Genomic DNA, 19,909 nt, shown 5'->3' on the forward strand with positions numbered 1-19,909 from the left:
TAAAGGCACAGTCAACTTAGTGTATGTAAACTTCTGACCCCGGAATTGTGATATAGCGAGTTGTAAGTGAAATGATCTGTCTTTCCAACAATTGTTGGAAAAAGGAGTTGTGTCATGCACAAAGTAGATGTCCTAACCGACTTGCCAAAACTATAGTTTGTTAAGACATTTGTGGAGTGGTTGAAACACACTTAGGTTGGAGTCATTAAAACTTGTTTATGTAAACTTCCGACTTCAACTCTGTATATATCATAGTACCAGTCAAAAGTTGACACACCTCATTCAAGGGTTTTTATTTTTACTATTCTCTACATTGTTGAATAATAGTAAAGACATCAAAACAATGAAATAACCCATATGGAATCATGTAGTAACCAAGTGTCATAACTGAGATTCTTCAAAGTAGCCAACCTTTGCCTTGATGACAGCTTCGCACTCTTGCCATTCTCTCAACCAGCTTCATGATGTAGTCACATGGAATGCATTTCAATTAACATGCGTACCTTGTTAAGTTAATTTGTGGAATTTGTTTCTTAATGTGTTTTAGCCAATCTGTTGTGTTGTGACAAGGCAGGGCTGGTATACAGACAGGTTGCAATGGGTCGGACACTTTCCGAAAACAAAGTTAGCTTGTAACAGTGAACCTTTTTTTGTGGGATACACATAAAGCAATTCTAGGTCTTGTGGCATATTTTGGTTAAACTGTCCCCAATTCAATGGAATTGCAACCCTCTGCACGCACAGTGCATTCTTCCATCACATTTATATCTGATTCTCAAGATCTTGCACACTAATGAGATGCTATTGAGCCCACACTACTACACTGTCTGAGCCAAGGACTACATGCTTTCTGGTAAGTTTTTGATTACAATACTGGGTGGGGTGAATATATTTTATGTGACACACATTATTTTTTGTTAACTGGTAAATAGTAACCTATAGCAAAGTGTGTCTAAATAATTTCTAACTTGTTAACAATTTCTGCAAGTTAGTTTGCTACCATGTGGGTTTTTAGCTTTCTTGAGCCTGCTATCGGAGGAGTGTTAATTCACCTGTTTCCATACATGTTTTATTTGAAAACATTCATCTTACAAAGGACTTATTTAATCTAACTGCGTAACTATTTATCTATTGTTTTTATTCTTCTAATCTTTACAGGACAATGCCACGGCACGATCTGATGTGGAGACATTTCACTGCAGCTAATGTAGAAGGTAAAGCTGTGTACATTTGCAAATACTGTGCCAAATCATATGTGAAGAAAGCAAAAAAGATGCAGAAACATCTGACCAAGTGCATAAAGTTCCCTCAGCGCTCACAACAAGCAACCTCTGACAAAGGTCCCTCTACTTCTATGTGAGGTGAAAATGATGAATCAGACACCTTATTATTAGAAACAGCTCATGGTCCTCCTGGAATCAGAAGGTTTTTTGACTCAATGGAGGAACGTAGTTAGAGAAATGCTGTTGAATGTCTTTCTCGAGCGGTGTATGCAAATGTTTACTTCTGATGCTCACAGGCAATGTGTATTGGAAGAGATTTGTTCTTCGCCCAGCATACACCCCTCCAACCAGACATGCTTTACCCACTCATTTGCTGGATGCAGAGTTCAAGAGAAGGTCAAGCAAATTATAGAGAAATCAGACTGTATTGCAATCATCTCTGATGGGTGGTCGAATGTTCGACCAACCAGTATTCTACAAGAGCACAGACATAAGGGACAACATATATAGCAGTAGCCATTGCACGGATTGAGGGGGACAATGCCATCCTGTCTGATGTTCAGACTGCTTGCAGATGTAAGAGAATAAATCCATACTGCCCTGCCTTCTTTACCGTTTCTCCAAGCAGAGGAATCTGCAGTTATGAAATGCATCAAAAAGCATGAAGACTTCTCCCTGAAGCCCATACACACCACAGTGTACATGTTGGACCCCAAGTATGCTGGCAAGAGCATCCTGTCTGGTGCAGAGATCAACAAGGCCTATGGTGTCATCATTACTGTGTCTCGACACCTTGGCCTGGATGAGGGCAAGGTTCTTGACAGTCTGGCAAAGTACAGTTCCAAGTAAGGGCTTTGGGATGGAGATGCAATATGGCAGTCATGACAACATATCTCATCAGCCACCTGGTGGAAGGGACTTTGTGGATCTGAGGCTCTTTCCCCTGTTGCCTCAATCATCCTCCAAATCCCACCAACATTTGCTGCCTCAGCACAACTGGTCCTTGTTTGGGAAAACACACACAAAAGCATGCAACAGGCTGACCAATACAAGGGTTGAAAAATTGGTGGCCATCTGGGAAAATGTGAGGCTTTGAGCCTGACAACAAGCCATCCTCAACAAGGTTGGAAAGTGACAGTGAAAATGAGGCCTCAGAGTCTGATGTTCAAGAGGTGGACATTGAGGAGGTTCAGGGAGAAGACATGGAAACCTGAGAGGAAGACAACCAAAGCTTTAGTTTCTAAACAGTCATTTTACAGATGTATGTCAAAAACGTTTTTGGGAGATGTGATGGATCATTGGGGATCATTCAATATTCCTTTTTGTTCAGTGAAATCATCCCATGTGAAGAGTCAACTCATTTAATAAACGTTAAATCGATGACTAATTCAATGTTTTTATTTATATTGGAAGGATTTAATCATTTGCATTTATGTCTCCTTATCATAAACCTTTTACCTTATGTTTCTGTCTCCATATTTATTATATGGTAAATATATCCAATGCAAGAAACATCTACATTTGAGTGGTATTAATATTAATTTGCATATATTCCCGTTAATTCCCACGGAATGTGTCCACTTCTGAATATTCCCCAAAATGTGCAACCCTATATACAGAAGATATACACTGGCATTAACATCTGCTAACCATGTGTATATGACCAATAACATTTGATTTGATTAACAGGTGTGTCTTCTTAAGTTAATTTGTGGAATTTTTTTCCCTCATTAATGCATTTGAGCCAATCACTTGTGTTGAGATGGGGTATACAGAAGATATCCCTATTTGGTAAAAGACCAAGTCCATATTATGGCAAGAACAGCTCAAATAAGCAACGAGAAATGACAGTCCATCATTACTTTAAGACTTGAAGGTCAGTTAATCTAGAAAATTTCAAGAACATTGAACGTTTATTCAAGTGCAGTTGCAAACACCATCAAGCGCTGTGATTGGCTGTGCTGACTGTCTCTATAGAGGACCGCGACTGCTGCAGAGGATAAGTTAATTTCATAGGGGCAGCAGGTAGCCTAGTGGTTAGAGCGTTGAACTTGTCACCGAAAGGTTGCAAGATTGAATCCCCGAGCTGACAAAGTAAAAATCTGTCCTGCTCCTGAACAAAGCAGTTAACCCACTGTTCCTAGGCCGTCATTGTAAAATAAGAATTTGTTCTTAACTGACTTGTCTAGTTAAATAAAGTTAAAATGAATTAGAGTTTCCATCCTCAGAAATTGCAGCCCAAATAAATGCTTCACAGAGTTCAAGTAACAACTGTTCAGAGGAGACTGTGAATCAGGCCTTCATGGTCGAATTGCTGCAAAGAAACCACTTCTACTAGAATCAGAGTAAGTAAACGGATCTCTGCATGTGTGGTTCCCATGGTGAAGCATGGAGGAGGTGGTGTAATGGTGTGGGGGTGCTTTGCTGGTGCCATTGTCTGATTTAGGCACACGTAACCAGAATGGCTACCACACCTACTCTGCGACTCACAAAAACATGGCGGTTGGAACCAAAATTCTACCTTGTCACAACACATCTAATCAATCGCATTAAGAAGGAAAGAAATTTGGCATAATCACCTTTAACAAGTCAAACCTGTTGATTGAAATGCATTCCAGGTGACTACCTCATAAAGCTGGTTGAGAGAACGCCAAGAATGTGCAAATCAAGGTAATGGGTGGCTACATTGAAGAATCTCAAATATAAAATATATTTAGATTTGTTTAAAACTTTTTTTTGGTTACTACATGATTCCATATGTGTTATTGCATAGTTTGGATGTCTTCACTATTACTATACAATGTAGAAAAAAATAAAACAAAAAACCTGGAATGAGGTGGTGTCCATTTTGACTGTACTGTGTGAGAATATATAGAACAAAAATATAAATGGAACATGCAACAATAAGAAAGGAGGACCAAGGCACTCTTCATAAAATTAAAATGGCTTTATTAGTATGGGATGTTCAATAGAAACAGTTTTAAACATCCGACGTGTTTTGGCTGCATGGCCTTCGTCAGGGCGTACAAAAAAAAATAATACGATGTCCTCTTTTGAACAGCTTTTCCAATTAGCCCTAATTAGAAGAGGGCATGGTTACAAAATTGGACACACCTAGTAAGCAACACTATACACATTAAAAAGTGAAATACTGTAGCTATGTTATCATAAAGATAAAACTTCAAGCTAGAAGTATCAGGACACTTAAAGGTAGTTCTAACCTTAAATGACTGGGAGAAGTGTCAAGAGTAAGAAAGCAATATATTCCATAGTACACTAGAACACAGTAAACCATGAACAACAACAGTCTAAACATAGCTGAGGGCAATGTCCACTAGATGACAGAAAATGGACCCATCACAACCCTACAGGAAGGGTGAGAAATCCATATCTTCATTTAAACCAGGTATTTAGTGGCCTGTAGTTTGTAAATCCATATCTTCATTTAAACCAGGGTATTTAGTGGCCTGTAGTTTGTAAATCCATATCTTCATTTAAACCAGGGTATTTAGTGGCCTGTAGTTTGTAAATCCATATCTTCATTTAAACCAGGTATTTAGTGGCCTGTAGTTTGTAAATCCATATCTTCATTTAAACCAGGTATTTAGTGGCCTGTAGTTTGTAAATCCATATCTTATATATAAAAAAAAAATATATATATATATATATATATATATAAAAATCTTCATTTAAACCAAGGTATTTAGTGGCCTGTAGTTTGTAAATCCATATCTTCATTTAAACAAAGGTATTTAGTGGCCTGTAGTTTGTAAATCCATATCTTCATTTAAACCAGGTATTTAGTGGCCTGTAGTTTGTAAATCCATATCTTCATTTAAACCAGGGTATTTAGTGGCCTGTAGTTTGTAAATCCATATCTTCATTTAAACCAGGTATTTAGTGGCCTGTAGTTTGTAAATCCATATCTTATATATATAAAAAAAAAAATATATATATATATATATATATATATATATAAAAATCTTCATTTAAACCAAGGTATTTAGTGGCCTGTAGTTTGTAAATCCATATCTTCATTTAAACAAAGGTATTTAGTGGCCTGTAGTTTGTAAATCCATATCTTCATTTAAACCAGGTATTTAGTGGCCTGTAGTTTGTAAATCCATATCTTCATTTAAACCAGGGTATTTAGTGGCCTGTAATTTGTAAATCCATATCTTCATTTAAACCAGGGTATTTAGTGGCCTGTAGTTTGTAAATCCATATCTTCATTTAAACAAAGGTATTTAGTGGCCTGTAGTTTGTAAATCCATATCTTAATTTAAACCAGGTATTTAGTGGCCTGTAGTTTGTAAATCCATATCTTCATTTAAACCAGGGTATTTAGTGGCCTGTAGTTTGTAAATCCATATCTTCATTTAAACCAGGGTATTTAGTGGCCTGTAGTTTGTAAATCCATATCTTCATTTAAACCAGGTATTTAGTGGCCTTTAGTTTGTAAATCCATATCTTATATTTATAAAAAAAAAAATATATATATATATATATAAAAAAATCTTCATTTAAACCAAGGTATTTAGTGGCCTGTAGTTTGTAAATCCATATCTTCATTTAAACAAAGGTATTTAGTGGCCTGTAGTTTGTAAATCCATATCTTCATTTAAACCAGGTATTTAGTGGCCTGTAGTGTGGCATTCTGGATGATGGGACAAAAAGTGGATTTAGGCTTAAAAGGTGTTTTTGAGTGAACAAACTGCCTGACCTTGAGACACTGGCGTCTGTAGTTGGAGAGATGTTTTGCTTGTACCAGGCCAATTCCTGTAGAAAGGAAATAGGTCAATCTTTGTATTAAATTCATTAGTTGAATATGTGGCAAAGGAACAGTCCTTTAGACAATACCCTTATGCAATCATCAGAAAGGGGTTCTCCAGAAATGTTGATCACAGCCTTGTTCTGGTCCTGCTCCATGTGGTTGGATAGTCTTGATTTCTTCCTCCCCCTCCGTGTCGGCCTCTTCCGCGTCCTCTCCTTCTCTTGTTGAGGAACCTCTTCCTGATCTAAAAAATATTGGGAGGAGCTGGCCTCTAAGTGTCTGGGGTGATCCTCATCGTCACTGCTTGTAAAGTTGAAAGAAACAGATCTAGGCTTTCTTTTCTGGGGATGTGATTCTGAATTCTTGCGTGTTGGTTTTCCCCAGGCAAAGACCTTGCCATCTCTAGAGTCTACTTCATCTCTTCTAAATGTTCTTAGCTTGTCTTGCTTCAATGTCAGAGTGAATGTGTCTACTTTCTCTTTCAAGGTCTCATCACATTGTGCTTTGTTAGAATTGGCAATGTGTTCTGTGATTTTCCTTTTTACTTCAATTTCTGTTTGGACTACTTGTCTGTCCTTTTTAGATTCTTCTATTAGAAGTAGCATTAGGTCAAAAGAACACTTGTTGAGAATAGCCTCCCATTTATCTCTACATTTAGTTTTACCTTGTGCTCCATTAGCTGGAAACTTCATAGTACTGAGTCCTCTGAGATTAGGCCTTTCCTTCAATAATCAGACAAGGTGATAGAATTGAGGTCAAGTTTGGTATCTTTCTCCATAAGGTGTTGCAAGCCTTGTTTAAGTCCATTCCAGTATTCTCTGTGGATGTCATCTCATCTAGCAATGTGGTAGGAGTAATAATCCTTTGGCTTTCTTCATGGGAATAGGAACATCTTGTAGCCTCTTGGGTAAAATCCATAGTTTGAGTTGTAAAATGTCCTCAAAAAAATGACTGTGGAGCTGTTCCTCTAAGCACCACCCAAGTGCTGTGATTAATTAGTAGAAAGAGGAGGAAGGGAAGCGCTACTAAGGTACACAATAGTACATTTTGATAGACAGAAGGGGCTCTTTGGTAAAAGGGGTAAATTGGTCATCAAAAAGAATGGAGGACTAAGGCACTGTTCATATAATGAATTAAAATGTATTGATCATATTCCGGCCTCTATTAGAAAAGGGGACAGTCTTAAACAGTTAACCTCTCTGGGATATGTGCTAGCGTCCCACCAGGCCAAAAGCCAGGGAAAATGCAGAGCGCCAAATTCAATAAATTACTATCAAAATCAAACTTTCATTAAATCACATAAGCAAGATAGCAAATTAATGCTACGCTTGTTGTGAATCCAGCCAATATGTCAAAAAGGCTTTTTGGCGAAAGCAAACGATGCTATTATCTGAGGATAGCACCTCCATAAACAAAGAGAGAAGCATATTTCAACCCTGCAGGCGCGACACAAAACGCACAAATAAAAATGTAATTCATGCCTTACCTTTAACGAGCTTCTTCTGTTGGCACTCCAATATGTCCCATAAACATCACAAATGGTCCTTTTGTTCGATTAATTCCGTCGATATATATATCCACAATGTCCATTTATTTGGCGCGTTTGATCCAGAAAAACACCGGTTCCAACTTGCTCAACGTGACTACAAAATATCTCAAAAGTTACCTGTATACTTTGCCAAAACATTTCAAACTATTTTTTAAATGTAAATAATCAATAAAATTGAAGACTGGATGATCTGTGTTCAATACAGGAAGAAAACAAACTGAAGCATACTTTCTGGTGACGCGCCTCTAACAGTACACTTCAAGTGACCCTCCTTCAAGATGGCCGTACTTCTTCATTACACAAAGGAATAACCTCAACCAATTTCTAAAGACTGTTGACATCCAGTGGAAGCGATATGAACTGCAAGAAGGTCCCTTAGAAATCTAGATTCCCAATGAAAACCCATTGAAAAGAGTGACCTAAAAAGAAATCTGAATGGTTTCGCTTGCTAAATAAATTATGTTATACTCACAGACATGATTCAAATAGGTTTAGAAACTTCAGAGTGTTTTCTATCCACATCTACTAATAATATGCATATCTTATCTTCTGGGGTTGAGTAGCAGGCAGTTGAATTTGGGCATGCATTTAATCCGGATGTGAAAATACTGCCCCCGGTCACTAAGAAGTTAAACCAAAGGGAAGGTTTTTTGGATTTACAAACTACAGGCCACTAAATATCCTGGTTTAAATGAAGATATGGATTTCTCACCCTTCCTGTAGGGTTGTGATAGGTCCATTTGCTGTCATCTAGTGGACATTGCCCTCAGCTATGTTTAGACTGTTGTTGTTCATGGTTTGCTGTGTTCTAGTGTACTATGGAATATATTGCTTTCTTACTCTTGACACTTCTCCCAGTCATTTAAGGTTAGAACTACCTTTAAGTGTCCTGATACTTCTAGGTTGGAGTTGTATCTTTATGATAACATAGCTACAGCATTTCACTTTTTAATGTGTATATTTTTGCTTACTAGGTGTGTTCAATCAATTTTGTAACCACTCCTTCTTTCAATTAGGGCTAATTGGAAAAGCTGTTCAAAAGAGGACATTGTATAATTCTTTTGTACTCCCTGATGAATGCCATGAGCCGAAACGCGTCGGATTTTAAAAACTAAACTTTCTATTGAACATGCCATACTAAAAGGCATTTTAATTAATTATATGAAGAGTGCCTTGGTCCTCCTTTCTTTTTAATGACCAATTTACTATTTTGTACCTTAGTAGAGCTTCCCTTCCTCCTCTTTCTACGAGTGGAACATGCAACAATTTCAAAGATTTTACAGCTTTACAGTTCAGAGAATGAAATCAGCCAGTTGAAATAAAGCCATTCGGCCCTAATCTATGGATTTCACATGACTGAGTACAGATCTGTATCTGTTGGTCACGACACCTTAAAACAAGGTAGGGGCTTGGGTCAGAAAACCAGTCCGTATCTGCTGTGACCACAATTTGCCTCACGCAGCACAACACATCTCCTTCGCATAGAGTTGAACAGGCTTTTGATTGTGGCCTTTGGAATGTTGTCCCTTTCCTCTTCAATGTCAAAATTGCTGGATATTGTCGGGAACTGGAACACGCTGTTATACACATCGATCCAGAACATCCTAAATAGGTGACATGTCTGGTGACTACAGGCCATGGAAGAACTGGGACATTTTCAGCTTCAAGGAATTGTGTACAGAGCCTTGCAACATGGGGCCGTGCATTGTCATGCTGAAACATGAGGTGATGGCGGTGGATGAATGGCACGACAATGGGACTCAGGATCTTATCGCGGCATCTCTGTGCATTCAAATTGCCATCAATAAAATACAATTGTGTTTGTTGTCCGTAGTTTATGCCTGCCCATACCATAACACCACCGCCACCATGGGGCACTCTGTTCTCAACGTTGACATCAGAAAACCACGCCCCCACACGATACCATACACGCTGTCTGCATTAGATGACCTGGCCTCCACAATCACCTGACCTCAACCCAATTGACATGGTTTGGGATGAGTTGGACCGCAGAGTGAAGGAAAATCAGCCAACATATGTGGGAACTCCTTCAAGACTGTTGGAATAGTGTTTCTTATGAAGCTGGTTGAGAGAATCCCAAGAGTGTGCAAAGCTGGCATTTAGGCAAAGGGTGGCTACTTTGAAGACCATAAAATATCAAATGATTTGTTTAAAAAATATATTTAGATTTGTTTAACACTTTTTTTTGGTTACTACAAGATTTCATATGTGCTATTTTATAGTTCTGATGTCTTCACTATTATTCTACAATGTAGAAAATAGTAAAAAAGAAAGAAAAACCCTTGAATGAGTAGGTGTGTCCTAACTTGACTGATACTGTGTGTGTATATACACTGCTCAAAAAAATAAAGGGAGCACTTAAACAACATAATGTAACTCCAAGTCAAATCACACTTCTGTGAAATCAAACTGTCCACTTAGGAAGCAACACTGATTGACAATACATTTCACATGCTGTTGTGCAAATGGAATAGACAACAGGTGGAAATTATAGGCATTTAGCAAGACACCCCCAATAAAAGAGTGGTTCTGCAGGTGGGGACCACAGACCACTTCTCAGTTCCTATGCTTCCTGGCTGATGTTTTGGTCACTTTTGAATGCTGGCGTGCTTTCACTCTAGTGGTAGCATGAGACAGAGTCTACAACCCACGCAAGTGGCTCAGGTAGTGCAGCTCATCCAGGATGGCACATCAATGCGAGATGTGGCAAGAAGGTTTGCTGTGTCTGTCAGCGTAGTGTCCAGAGCATGGAGGCGCTACCAGGAGACAGGCCAGTACATCAGGAGACGTGGAGGAGGCCGTAGGACGGAAACAACCCAGCAGCAGGACCGCTACCTCCATCTTTGTGCAAGGAGGAGCAGGAGAAGCACTGCCAGAGCCCTGCAAAATGACCTCCAGCAGGCCACAAATGTGCATGTGTCTGCTCAAACGGTCAGATACAGACTCCATGAGGGTGGTATGAGGGCTCGACGTCCAAAGGTGGGGGTTGTGCTTACAGCTTAACACCGTGCAGGATGTTTGGCATTTGCCAGAGAACACCAAGATTGGCAAATTCGCCACTGGCGCCCTGTGCTCTTCACAGATGAAAGCAGGTTCACACTGAGCACGTGACAGTCTGGAGACGCCGTGGAGAACGTTCTGCTCCCTGCAACATCCTCCAGCATGACCGGTTCGGCGGTGGGTCAGTCATGGTGTGGGGTGGCATTTCTTTGGGGGGCAGCACAGCCCTCCATGTGCTCGCCAGAGGTAGCCTGACTGCCATTAGGTACCGAGATGAGATCCTCAGACCGCTTGTGAGATGATGGTGTGGTTGGCCCTGGGTTCCTCCTAATGCAAGACAATGCTCGACCTCATGTGGCTGGAGTGTGTCAGCAGTTCCTGCAAGAGGAAGGCATTGATGCTATGGACTGGCCCGCCCATTCCCCAGACCTGAATCCAATTGAGCACATCTGGGACATCATGTCTCACTCCATCCACCAACGCCACGTTGCACCACAGACTGTCCAGGAGTTGGTGGATGCTTTAGTCCAGGTCTGGGAGGAGATCCCTCAGGAGACCACCTCATCAGGAGCATGCCCAGGCATTGTAGGGAGGTCATACAGGCACGTGGAGGCCACACACACTACTGAGCCTCATTTTGACTTGTTTTAAGGACATTACATCAAAGTTGGATCAGCCTGTAGTGTGGTTTTCCACTTTAATTTTGAGTGTGACTCCAAATCCAATCCTCCATGGGTTGATACATTTGATTTCCATTGATCATTTTTGTGTGATTTTGTTGTCAGCACATTCAACTATGTAAAGAAAAAAGTATTTAATAAGAATATTTCATTCATTCAGATTTAGGATGTGTTATTTTAGTGTTCCCTTTATTTTTTTGAGCAGTATATACATATATATATATAATGTATAAATATATATATAATGTATAAATATAGATGAAACTGCTGGGTAGTGACAATAGTTTCTGGCATTTCAAAAGGATTTATGGCCTTTGTTATGCTGCCATCTAGTGGAGGAAAGAGCACATGTACAGAAATCAAAGGGAATCCTGAATAAGGCCCCAATAATCTCCACCTCATCACCAGTGGTGGAAAAAGTACCCAATTGTCATACTTGCGCAAAAGTAAAGGTACGTTAATAGAAAATGACTCAAGTAAAAGTGAAAGTCACCCAGTAAAATACTACTTGAGTGAAAGTCTAAAAGTGTTTGTTTTGAAATATATTTAAGTATCATAAATAAAAGTATAAATAATTTCAAATTCCTTATGAAGCAAACCAGACAACACCATTTTCTTGTTTTTAAAATGTACGGATAGCCAGGGGAGCACTCAGACATCATTTACAAACAAAGCATTTGTGTTTAGTGAGTCTTCCAGATCAGAGGCAGTAGGGATGACCAGGGATGTTCTCTTTATAAGTGCATGAATTGGACCCAATTTCCTGTCCTGCTAAGCATTGAAAATGTATGGATTAAAAAGTACATTATTTCCTTTTAGGAATGTAGTGAAGTAAAAGTAGTCAAAAAGACAAGCAGTAAAATACAGACCCCAAAAATGAAGTAGTACTTTAAAGTACTAAAGTATTACTTAAAGTATTGTTACTTAAGTACCGCTGCTCAGCCCATAGCACTGGGTTGATGTCAGGAAATTGCTTTTATTCTTTTGGGTAACACTTTACATAAAGCAGACTGGTATACATTATTACATCTTATAAGAGTGTATGAGGCTTTATAATATCTAATAATGTCTTGTTGGACTAGTAACCGAATGGTTGACTTGCCTCGTTAAATAAAGGTCAAATAAATAGCTATATGTCACGTCTCTCAATGTAACACATTTTCATCTGATGTTTAGTCAAGATGACTTTGACGATAATAACAGATGAAGCCTAATGACAAGACTTGCTGTGTATTATAGCTCCATCGTAACACATTATACCTGTTGACTCCTATTAAAGCAGTATCCAATTATGACTTCATTCTTATGAGTCATTGAATGTTGTTTTCATACTGGTAGCAAATTGGGTGACACCGTTTTATGTCCTTTACCTGTTCCTCCTCCTCTCATCCTTTTCTCTCCGTTCCACTCCCACTGTCCTCTGTCCAGCTGTTATAACTGTGGAGGTCTGGACCACCACGCCAAGGAGTGTGGCCTGCCCCCCCAGCCAAAGAAATGCCACTACTGCCAGAGCATCAGGCACATGGTGGCCCAGTGTCCCCACAAGGTGCTGGCGGCCCCCACAGGCTTTCAGGACCCCCTGCACCCCTCTACCTCGACCCACCTGTACCCCGCCGACGAGGAGGAGCGCTCGGGCTCGTCCCCCCTTGAGGGCCCCTCGCCCTCCCCAGAGGAGCTACCCCAGTCACACCGCGTTGGCCCCCAGAGGGGGAGGAAATAGGGGGAGAGCTGTACCTCCCGACCCCTGACTCTCCTCACCTAAGGAACCCCTCTTAACCCCCACCCCTAATCTACCTCGCACTTGTGGAAATAATAGGTCTATTTTTGGCAGGACCAGCGCAGCTATGGCAACGATCGTCAGGGGTACGGATGTATGTGACTGACTGGCTGTGGCAGCTATGACAACCATTGCTGGGGATATGGATGCATGTGAATGACTGTCTCTTTGTGTGTGATTGGTCTCAATCAGTGCAGCTCGAGACAATATGGTCTTAAAGAGAAACAAGGTTGGCGGTGAATCTAATGACTGTCTGGGTTAGATGACTGTCTGGGTTAGATGACTGTCTGGGTTAGATGACTGTCTGGGTTAGATGACTGTCTGGGTTAGATGACTGTCTGGCTTAGATGACTGTCTGGCTTAGATGACTGTCTGGGTTAGATGACTGTCTGGGTTAGATGACTGTCTGGGTTAGATGACTCTCTGGGTTAGATGACTCTCTGGGTTAGATGACTCTCTGGGTTAGATGACTCTCTGGGTTAGATGACTCTCTGGGTTAGATGACTCTCTGGGTTAGATGACTGTCTGGGTTAGATGACTGTCTGGGTTAGATGACTGTCTGGGTTAGATGACTGTCTGGGTTAGATGACTGTCTGGGTTAGATGACTGTCTGGGTTAGATGACTCTCTGGGTTAGATGACTGTCTGGGTTAGATGACTCTCTGGGTTAGATGACTGTCTGGGTTAGATGACTCTCTGGGTTAGATGACTCTCTGGGTTAGATGACTGTCTGGGTTAGATGACTCTCTGGGTTAGATGACTGTCTGGGTTAGATGACTGTCTGGGTTAGATGACTGTCTGGGTTAGATGACTGTCTGGGTTAGATGACTGTCTGGGTTAGATGACTCTCTGGGTTAGATGACTCTCTGGGTTAGATGACTGTCTGGGTTAGATGACTCTCTGGGTTAGATGACTCTCTGGGTTAGATGATGTCATCCATAACTCTTTCTGTGGTCATTTCTGAATAGGACTCATTTCTCTTTTAGATTTTGGTCCACCTGGTTCATATTTATATAACCGTTCCAAAGGTCATGATGCGGCGATCCAGCAGAGTTAATTTGAAGCATTAAGGATTTTAAATAAGGCCTTGATGTAGGCCAGTGCTTCTTAATCCTGTGTATTTTAGTTGTATATCCTTCACATCTACACACTAGATTCTACTAATCAACTCACCACCAACTTTTTGATTAGAGTTCTACTTTTTTTCTAAGAGTGTGGGATCAGGATTGATAGGCCCTGTATCAAAACAATGGAACCTCAACCAATCAGAAGCAAAATGATTCTTTAATGCGGCCTATCCAATCAGTGTAGAGGAGATTACCATGGATACCAGAGTGAATGTCATACCTACCAGTAGCCTAACTGTCACTCCTAAACCACAGAATATTTTCTAGTTCAGTGGTACTGACAATTGACTGCAGAGTTCATAGCATTGAATCCAGGCATGTGTGCATACTTGCTTGTGTGCGAGTGGGGTTGTGTGTGTGTGGGGGGTTGTGAGTGGAGTTGTGAGTGGAGTTGTGTGTGTGTGTGTGTGTGTGTGTGTGTGTGTGTGTGTGTGTGTGTGTGTGTGTGTGTGTGTGTGTGTGTGTGTGTGTGTGTGTGTGTGTGTGTGTGTGTGTGTGTGTGAGACGCTGACCCTTTCATAAAACAACAGTGGCAGATGAGAAGTTTCATCTTTCAGATTAGGGGCCAACCTCTAACTGGACTTGCTATTAACAATAATATTTCATATAAACCTACACATGCCTCATAAGAAACAATATAATCAATATCCACCAATAGGTTTGTTTCAAAACAGAAAAAAATTACATTATTTAATTGGACTAGATCTAGAGTTGGGTTGCTGGCTAATTAGTTGAACAGTTTATAAACTCACAATATATGTTAGTAATATATGTATGAAAGAATAGCATATTATTAAAATGTAAGTAATATTCTAACATAGTTTAAGGAAGCTCTGTATTGTGCGTAGGATTCTTTGTCAAGTTAACACAGCGTTATGTTAAAGCACCATCACACCCCTCTCTCCCTTGACCTGTGTGACATCACTATCTCCTTCACTCTACCCCTCTCTATCACAAGCTATCCCCTCTCCTCCTTTGCCATCAAGTGCCTAGGGCCTGGAGGTTCTCCCTGACTTAATTAGGTAAACCTCAGAATCCTAGATAAAGGCCCAGTAACAGTCAAGTCTACATACCCTCTAGGTCTGTGTGATGTCACAATCCCCCTCAAAACGGGATTCCAAAACACCGCTGCCGTGTTCCAAAATGTCCAGAGATTTACTAAGACAGGAAGGAGGGAGGCAGAAAAAACTCAAATGCTGGTTTTCGTATGACGTGAATCCTCTGCGACTTTCCAGTAGCGCGTACCCTAATGAAACGTGACAACTCTTCTCTGACCATATTGAATGTGAAAATAACTTCTCTGAAGTGGCACTCCACCCAAAAGTTAATGTGGCTCACTTTGGAATTGTATCTTAATGTGCTGACAAATCAAATGACTTTGTATGATGATATCAAACTAGCTTGTGTTTTCTAAAGCTCTAAAACAAACTATGTAGGTAACCAACTGTTTTTGGTATACATTTCTGTACCAAAGAGTATGGCTTCATTTGAAGGCATTTTAAAAGTAGGAATTGTCGCTTTGCTGTTCCTGCTCCTTTGGAATTTCTAGGGACGATTGCTGAAAGTTCAACACTGAGGTTGTTTATGTACAGCTTTTTGAATGTGTGACATGCATCGAAATAAATCCAACAAGTGCACAACAACAGAGAGGAAGAGAATGACCAAACCACACAACGAGCACAGACCAAGGACCACTCACCTGGATAATATTCCATTTTTGGTACAATGTTTATTTTTTTATTTTTTTTTACCCACAATTCCTCTCAGGATGATAAACTGTTCTCAGGGAATAAAAAAATTATATATTTTATTCTTTTGGGAATCATCCACCAAGTTTTAATGTTTCTGTACCTCATGTACTGATATTAGTTAACTACCTCTTGAGTTATGCATATTTGTGCATTTTTTTTCACATGTTTTGTATTATTGATCTTGTATGAATAACTGTAGGACTATATTGTACTGAGACCTTGTGAGGTTTTGAAGGGCCCTTTGTGTTGCCACAGATTTTTATAATTTCAACAAAAATATATATATTTTTTGTTTGTTTCCAGCAAAATCCTACCTCATTTCCTGTGTTTCCTCCTGGCCCCTCCCACCACCTCCTGGCCCCTCCCACCACCCCCTGGCCCCTCCCACCACCTCCTGGCCCCTCCTTCCTCCTGGCCCCTCCTTCCTCCTGGCCCCTCCTACCACCTCTGTGCAGTTTTTTGTTTCAAGCCGGCGCTGTTGGCACAGGAGTCACAATGCCATTTCAATCAATCACATAACTGAAATAGTAGATCGGTTGTGACTATAACAATTGTTTTCACATCAAAGACAGTTTTTTAGGCCTTTTACTTGGGTTTGAAATGGGAGTGTTAATCACCACATCCAGGGTGAATTCTCTCTGCCAGCTAAGTCTGTGTGTGTGTGTCAGCTTTTCCCAGCATAAAATACTGTTGGCTTAGCTGCAGACAACAACCAGTGAGGAATCCTCCATTTTGGGCCAGCTATATAGGCATGTCGTTGGTCAAGTGTTTATACACCATTTTTATACTAACCTCATTTTAAAAGGATTTGACTTTGTTGTAAAATAAAAAAAACTTTTGTCATTGTTTGTAACCACTTGATAATGACCGGCATGAGGTGGACACGAATAGGATTGTACTGCGTATACGCACAAGGAGATTGTACTGCGTATACGCACAAGGAGATTGTACTGCATATACGCACAAGGAGATTGTACTGCGTATACGCTCAAGGAGATTGTACTGCGTATACGCTCAAGGAGATTGTACTGCGTATACGCTCAAGGAGATTGTACTGCGTATACGCACAAGGAGATTGTGCTGCGTATACGCACAGGGAGATTGTGCTGCGTATACGCACAAGGAGATTGTGCTGCGTATACGCACAAGGAGATTGTGCTGCGTATACGCACAGGGAGATTGTGCTGCGTATACGCACAGGGAGATTGTGCTGCGTATACGCACAGGGAGATTGTACTGCGTATACGCACAAGGAGATTGTGCTGCGTATACGCACAGGGAGATTGTACTGCGTATACGCACAGGGAGATTGTACTGCGTATACGCACAAGGAGATTGTGCTGCGTATACGCACAGGGAGATTGTGCTGCGTATACGCACAGGGAGATTGTGCTGCGTATACGCACAGGGAGATTGTGCTGCGTATACGCACAGGGAGATTGTACTGCGTATACGCACAGGGAGATTGTACTGCGTATACGCACAAGGAGATTGTGCTGCGTATACGCACAAGGAGATTGTGCTGCGTATACGCACAGGGAGATTGTGCTGCGTATACGCACAGGGAGATTGTGCTGCGTATACGCACAGGGAGATTGTGCTGCGTATACGCACAGGGAGATTGTGCTGCGTATACGCACAGGGAGATTGTACTGCGTATACGCACAGGGAGATTGTGCTGCGTATACGCACAAGGAGATTGTGCTGCGTATACGCACAAGGAGATTGTGCTGCGTATACGCACAAGGAGATTGTGCTGCGTATACGCACAAGGAGATTGTGCCTATCAATGTTTTGTCTGAGTAGTCCCACCGCATTACCAAATAGATATTTTTCTCTTTGGGTTCGTCAGTAAGTGACCGAAATGTCAGCCATTTTGACAACCTCCAAAAATCGCAAGTTGTGTTGACTCAAGATCATTTCTTTTTGTAAACAACACTATGTAGTTATGAGTGGCATTAATAATACTTAACACGAAATATGTAGATTTTTATAGTAATAGTGACCTTGCATATGTAGAGATCCTTTTTTTTCATTAATCTTATTTTTGGACTGAAAAATCAACTACTCTGAGATTAAAAGGACAGAGTTTTTGGGTGAATGCTGCAGTATTACAGTATAACCTCACCTCATAGTCTTACAGTTTCCAGTACATGGTCGACTAGTTTACGCCGAAATATGAACAAAAGGTACCAGAGTTTCTTCAAATCATTGGAACTACTGATTTGATTATTGTCTCATCTTGCTATCCTGTTCAGTATTTAACAGTCAGGTAGGAAATTATGTTGTGTGAATTGCGAACCTCTCATAGGCTCTGTTCAAATGCACGTACTAGCACTCCACTCTCAATACATGTCCAGTATGGTTGGAAATTGGAATATGTCCCATTTAAAAAAACACAACTGGAGACACCGCGTCATTTTTGGAGGAATCTGTGACACAAAGGTGTTACGGTAGCTAGTAAAAGAGCTTTTAGGAGCGGTCGGGGACTAACTGGAAATATTAACTTTAGCTAGCTAGGCAACTGTTGGCCCATTTGACTTATGTGTAGTTAGTTTGTTACAGCACTGCTTTTTGAGAGCAAACCTAACGCTGCCTCCAAAACTGACAGGCTGTAAACCACTACATCTCCATGTTTGACCTCCCCACTTTCTTAGCGTGTACATGTCCAATACATCGGTTCATACTAGGTGGGATCAAGGTGCTAGTGTGGAATGTAAAAGAATACCGTCTCTCTAAGGTGGTTGTGTTCAGATGATCTTTCTGTTGGGGACTGAGGCACCATATGATTTACTTGTCTAATAGGCTGCATTCAGGCGCATTGAGTCAAATGTTTCACACACTTGTGTATGATGTACTTGACTCCCATCTTCACTGTTAGCTGCCAAACCAGGTTGACACTTGATTGCCACATGCTTGAGAGTAGAGAGATCTAAATCAACAGTGACACGTTATTCCAGGTTCATAGGCTTTTCCTTCGATCCCGTTCAAGACCAAACCAGTTTGAAACATTATGATCCTGAATGCACCTGTTCTGTGTTATTTGAACCAAAACCACTGCTTTCAGCTCAGTTTCAGAACCACTGCTTTCAGCTCTGAGTTTCAGGCCTCGGTCTATCTCTCGTGATTACTCTACTGGTGATGCCCCCCAAATTCAGACTTTTACTTGATCAGATTAAGCCTAGTGGAGGGAGATTAATTCCAAATCGACCCCTTGTCCTTCATCCTTAGCCACTCCTAGGAGAATTGTATAGATGGATATTTGGCAACATTGCCACCTAGCTATTCTGAAAGTAAAATGAAGAGATCACCAGGGGTTGGAACCAAAAATGTTTTACAATCGTTTCGTTGTGAACAGAACCATACATTTTTTGGTTCAGTTCCACTGTTCCGACTGCAAAAGAAAGTTCTGAACCGGTTCGAACCCCCCAAAAAGTACTGGTTTATATTGTTCCTTTCCATTCCTTTTTAAACCTCAAATCAACTTTTTTTTTTTTTTACATGAAATAATTTCACCAATCAGTGTGGATAGAGCAGCTTGCTGTGGAATGGGCAAGCGACACTTGTTTAAGCCTAGATAGTGCATGTGAGCTATCGGCTGCCTAGGCTATAGTTGTTTACATGCACACCCAAGTGTAGGGCAAGAGATGCTACTGGAATTTAGCAGAGAATTATACCTACGGAGCAACGGCTTCTACAGAACAACTTTGAATCTTTGAACTTCTAGCTAACAAGCTTGTGTGTGCAGAGCGGAACCAGAATTAAAAACACAGTCTTACCTTTTTGTAGTTAGTAAATTCAATGTTAAACGTGATAACTACTGTATCTGTAACTAGCATTGAAACAATTAATCCATTCTTCTCTAATTAAAAAATCTCTCCCTAATTTCTGAATCATCACGCTTGTAACGTCAGTAGGCTACATTAGCCTCGGTGGGGAGGGACACTTTGCCTACACACTCAGTGATGCCAATTTAGCAATTTTGTTGCTAGAATGAGCAACTTTTCA

At 40.6% G+C, this 19,909-nt stretch overlaps 1 protein-coding gene across 2 annotated transcripts in view; it reads left to right on the forward strand.

The window, feature by feature from the left end:
- lin28b (lin-28 homolog B (C. elegans)) overlaps window positions 1–17,145 on the forward strand; it is a 52,388-nt gene extending 35,243 nt beyond the window's left edge. For both annotated transcript variants that reach the window (XM_046291140.1, XM_046291141.1), the window contains exon 4: window positions 12,676–17,145. In XM_046291140.1, coding sequence (XP_046147096.1) covers window positions 12,676–12,967 — 292 coding nt within the window. In that variant the 3' untranslated portion in view covers window positions 12,968–17,145. The remainder of the gene's footprint in view (window positions 1–12,675) is intronic.
- The last annotated feature ends 2,764 nt before the right edge of the window (window positions 17,146–19,909 follow it).

This window comes from Oncorhynchus gorbuscha, linkage group LG12, assembly GCF_021184085.1.
Source record: "Oncorhynchus gorbuscha isolate QuinsamMale2020 ecotype Even-year linkage group LG12, OgorEven_v1.0, whole genome shotgun sequence".
Lineage (NCBI taxonomy): Eukaryota > Metazoa > Chordata > Actinopteri > Salmoniformes > Salmonidae > Oncorhynchus > Oncorhynchus gorbuscha.